Below are 5,352 nucleotides of genomic sequence, written 5' to 3' on the forward strand. Positions count from 1 at the left end.
ATCAGAATTTCAGAAATGTTTTCTGGTTACTGTAAAAAAAAATGTTTTGGAAAGTAAAAGTAATTTACATAAATCAAAGTCAAATGTTAAAAACAAAACCCAATGAGAAACTGGAACATGGGACATCACTGATTGGATGATGATGTTATTCCATCATTTCAACTGAAAGTTATTTGACATGAAGAGATAGTGGATATCCTGATCCAATCAGCAACATTCCATTGTGAGTTCCTGTTCCAGTTTCTCTTTGTGTTTCTATCATTTCATTTTGTTTTCTGGATTTTTTTTTGTTTTGTTTTCCAAAACGTTTTTATTTACTTTTTGGTTTCAGAATTTTTTTTCCACAATGTAAATTTGTTTGGCATTCTTTAAATTGTCATTGTAATCTTTAAAATATTTTTAACATCAAATGATTTGTTGATGTGATTTGCAATTCAAGGCCACCGTAGTAAACAGAAGGGGGAAGCGGAGAGACTTTGTGCGCCAAGAGTCTCACCCACAACTCAGAGGCAAAATTCTGATGAACTCTTGGCGCTCTGCAGAAACTATGTCCTTGAAAACAACACAGGCTATTTTTGATTTTGGAAAAAAAAAAAAAAGTGCATCACGGTCCCATCACGCCTTCCGCATGGTAAACACGCCACTTGGATAGTTTCTTCCCACTGGTCCCATGATGTCTATTAGTTATGTAGTATACAGCTACAATAAATGTATAAAAGATCATCTATTGTACATCTACAATAGATGTTCAATAGATAACTAATATACAATGATATTGTCTACTAGTCATCTATTATAAATCTACTGTCAGCTGGACATTTCAACAACTCTGTTTTGTTACTTTATTAGATGTCTACTAATAGTGTTCTGCATTGCTACTTCTTGTACTATAAGACTTTGTTATCTCTAATTTTCTGTGAGCAAACAGGCTGCATGCTGGTGTAGTGCTTAGCTCTTTCACCTTATAGTGAGGAGAACCTGGTTTAAATCCCTGCTGGGATTTTCCTGTGAGAAATATGCATGTTCATGTGTGGGATTTCTTTCTTGCTTTCTCCCAAAGTTTTATAAGTTGTTGTCTTGTTCCTGTGTATTTCTTTGTGTGGCCCTGTGACAAACTGGTGGCTTGATTTCAGGGTGTACTCCACCTTCAACGGTAGCTGGATTGGAACCACTAAACCTGTGACCCCAAAAGGAATTTAATGGGTTCTGAAGAAAAATTGATGGATATAATTCAGTAGTTTACTTTTTAAACGTGTAAATGTTCAAAAAAGTACTTTAGTTGTAGAGTAGATGTATATTAGGTATCCAATAGACATCCTGTGGGTATAAATGCAAATATGTCTATGATTAAAGAGTAATTATAATGTCAAGAAGATGGTATCAACTTTTTTTATTTGTTCTCAATCAATCTATGACTAAATATCTTAAATTGTTGGAACAGAACAATTTTTTTCATCTTTTATTTCTATATTTTGATTTTTTTGCTTGAAATGAACAAATAAATTGCTTAAAACACTTAGCTCTTTAGCTGAATTTAATCTTAATTTTAGCCTTCTAGGATTCTCAAATGGTTCACATGGAACCGGCTGGACCAAAATGAGAGACGTTCATTTTAGTTAAGTTCATGGAGAAACGTGTGCAAAGCAAGCTGTTTTAAAGACCTGAGAACAGGATTGATGTGATCCCACTTCCTGGTTTTACTCAAGACAGCAGCAGTGTCTCCATTTGGTAAGTTCAGTGTGTAGACAATTAAATAAGTCCCTTTAGGCTTGACGATATATGTTTAAATTAGGATTTTTTTCACCATTTGGCTGCAGACAGAAACAATGAAAGGCTTTAAGAGTTTGTGTTTATTGAAGAATAAAAGGCTTATTTTGAGGGAAAATCCAGGTGGTGATCATTGCATGAAGATTGCATTGTTAAGTTATGAAGAAACAAATGTATTGTCTCAATGAAACCAAATTAAGCTGTAAATACGGAGTGAACGTTACCTCCCCAAAAACACCTGTACACTGACACCTGTATATTTTCGTAAAGTCCACAGTGACACCAGTAGTTGACTGAAATATGACAGTAAAAAAAACAGAAATGTACTAAAGTAATCCTGAAACAAACCAAAACCAAGTCCTCAATCCATCAACATTTTGAGTTGATTGTGCTCAGATTATTTATGAGAAAAGTCAAACTACTTGGTGCACTTACTTTGCTCCAAAACACTATCATATAGAATAAACAGCTAACAGTTATTTTCTTTTAAACTTCATTTTTTGTCAACTATAGGATGAATCTGGGGCTCAGAGGCTTAGTGGTGCAGCGTTTGGCCTGTTGTGGGTTTGAGTCCTCAGTCAAATCATACCATATGTCTTCCTGCTTAATACTTAGTTTTAAGGAGTTGGATTAGGACATTAAACCTCTGAAATGGATCCGGCCCTCACCTGACACGGCAGCTCACATGCAGAGAACAAAATTGAATTTATTTGTTGCTGAACAGCCTAATACTACAGTTTATTTGATTGTATGGTTTGATTGTATCAATAGTTGTACACATTTTCTCAATTTGGCTAATTTTTAGTTTAATTTCTTATATTCAGATTTGGTTTTCTCTTCCTGTCAGTGGATTAACACATTCTTGACCAGAAAGTTTTATTACTTTTAAAGAAATCAATAAATCAAATACATTTATCAGTGTAAAAATGACATCTAGTTACATTTAACAGATCCAAGAGTACTTCAAAAATACTATCAGGTGTGGCCAAAAGCAAGTAGTTTGCAATAAAGAAGAGCTTGTGCTTTTATTTTATTTTGAAAAGAATCCAATTGTATTGCAAAGCTGAGCACAGACTGATCACTTCTCATTGATCACATCTTGTGATAATAGCAGGTGCTGCAGTGACACTCCGTATGGTTTCTCAGTGGGATGTCATCTACGATTGTCTGAAAGAGGAAGTTAAGAGGAAAGGCATTAAAAACAAGTTAATATTCACTTTTTAAACTTTAAAGACCCACTCTGATCTATTGATCTATTTTGAAAGTGTTTCCAGTGGTCCTCTAATTATGTTTATGCTGTTTTTAGTCCAATTAGTAAAAAAATATATATATTTTTTAGGACATAGTTTCTGCAGAGCGGCAGTAGTTCATTAGAAATTCAACTCTGAGTTGAGGCCGGGAACAGCATTTTTTTTTTGTCTGATTCATAACGATTGAATAAATACTCAGAAATGCAATTTTGAGCTAAATTTTCTTGATAGTAATTATGAAAAAAGTGCTGCAAGATCATGTTAAAAACATTTTTTTAAATCAGAGTGGTTCTTTAAACTACAAGTTAAACAAAGCTCAGTGACCCTGTGGTGGAGTGTGCGCCCTCACATTCAAAGGTTGTGAGTTCAGATCCAGGCTGAGTCATACCTAATACTCATAAAATTTTTTTAAAAAGTGTTCCCGCTTAACACGCATCATTAAGGAGTTGGATTTGGGGCTTAAACCACCAAATAGTTCACAACCACAGCTGTGTCTGCAGTTCACCACTCCCCCAAGATGTGGGTCAAATACAAAGAAGACATTTTAGGATTTAAAAAAAATAGTAATAAATCATAGTTGTACGTTATAATTCAGCATAAACAGACTGAAACTAAGGAATTAATAAAAATGTGCCTATTTAAACCATCCAAAAACGTAATATGGTATATATGTTTATATATTATGTCAATTTATTACTTCCTTTTTAAAAGAACACTGAGCATCAACATCTAATAAAATATAATTTTCTGAGCAAAAGAAACGTAAAAAATAAGCAAAATGAAAGAATTGTAGTACTCTAAAGAAAAAAGTAATACAGACATTTTTGACATTAACAAAATCAGCAAAACAAAATAGCACAAATCTAACACTCTACAATCACACTGAAACTTAAGAAAGTAAAATTACTCTTCTTTCATATTTTTCTAATTTTCTGTTTTTCACGAAAAATAAAGGATTGAAAAAGTTTTTCAAAATAATCTAGGTCTGAGAAAACATGTCTTAGTGTCTTACTTTTATTTTTCTTAAAATAAAAACTCTTGGTAAGACTTTTCTTTTTTTTTACCAATACTTTATTAGAAGATTTTTTTGTTAATTCAAAGAAAATCTGAAATTAGGGTAATAATGCTTAACTTATTTCTAATCGGCCTGTTTTTGCAAGAACTTTTATTTTGTTGTGAAAAAGATGCTTTTATCCTCAACAACCATATTGATTGTTGAAATGCTTCATTTTAATCAATGTACCAACTTTTGAAAACGCTTAGATTTTGTAAAAATAGTTGTAGATATTTAATTAAAAACAGTTTATAAGAATATTAACAATTTGACAGTAAGTTAATAATAGTATAGCATCTTTTTTTAAAATACTGAATTTTATTGTAACTCTATAGTTGAGTATTTTAAGGACCATATTGGAAAAAAAATAAACTGTTTCACTTTTTCTTACGAGTTTTATCTTAAAATCAGCCAAAAATATATATTTGAGTCCCATTTAAATGCTCAAATTTCCTCCACAGTTCGGTTGAAGACCCCATGTGACATGGCAACCCCCAGCGTTCCCCATACCTCGTGGCTGTGCTTTGCAACGCAGCACGTTGCCTCTGAGGTGATGTTCTTTGGAACCGTCATGGTCTGCATGGCTCGCAGAGGTGTTGGGTACGCTCTGGAGAAGCAGCAGCCCTTGCACTGGTAGACCGGTTTCCCTTCCCTTGAAAAGAAAACGTTGCTCTCCAGCCGACATTCCATGCAGCCCACTGCATGTAGAACGAAGGTGAAAACAACCATGGAACCATACTCACAAAATTGAAACTTTTGAAACAATTCTTACAATTTGAGGAATCGAGACTGGAGTAGGTGTCCGCCGTGCAGAGAACAAACATCAGCAGAACAGACACTTCAGCTGATTTTATAAAGCCCATCAGAGGAACAGCAGGTGTCTAAACATTTGGAGACAAATTCAAAGAGTTAATCAGATAAAAGTCACCACAAAAATCAGACAGTAAAAATGTGTTACCATAGTGTGGAAAAGTTTCTCCTTCATCCCTCCGTTCTGCAGGACTCCTGTAGAATCGAGGGCTTCAGCTTCATTTCCTTTTATACCAGCAATCCTGGCGACTTCCTGTATGTTTCTGGGCCCGGCCTACGTTATCGTTAATCTCAGTGACTCATTGGGCGCTTTGCCTCCTCTCCTCTAATCTGCTAAATGCTCTAAATAATGAAAATACATTATGGAAACTTGTAATGGACCTCCAGCATCCTGATACAGAGCGAACATTTAATCCCTGGATTTTGGTTACCTGGTAACCAAGAGTTGTTATCATTTGTCAGGTCAGATGC

The 5,352-nt window shown here is 34.3% G+C and overlaps 1 protein-coding gene across 1 annotated transcript; it reads right to left on the reverse strand.

The window, feature by feature from the left end:
- Positions 1 to 2,626: 2,626 nt before the first annotated feature.
- Positions 2,627 to 5,323, reverse strand: cga (glycoprotein hormones, alpha polypeptide). Its single transcript, XM_024278522.2, has 4 exons — positions 5,030 to 5,323; positions 4,844 to 4,952; positions 4,582 to 4,769; positions 2,627 to 2,934 (listed from the first exon to the last, which is right to left on the reverse strand). Exons 1-4 carry the CDS (start codon positions 5,054 to 5,056, stop codon positions 2,860 to 2,862), a joined length of 399 nt encoding a protein of 132 aa, XP_024134290.1. The 5' UTR covers positions 5,057 to 5,323; the 3' UTR covers positions 2,627 to 2,859.
- Between the last annotated feature and the right edge of the window lie 29 nt (positions 5,324 to 5,352).

This window comes from Oryzias melastigma, linkage group LG22 (assembly GCF_002922805.2).
Source record: "Oryzias melastigma strain HK-1 linkage group LG22, ASM292280v2, whole genome shotgun sequence".
Taxonomy (NCBI): domain Eukaryota; kingdom Metazoa; phylum Chordata; class Actinopteri; order Beloniformes; family Adrianichthyidae; genus Oryzias; species Oryzias melastigma.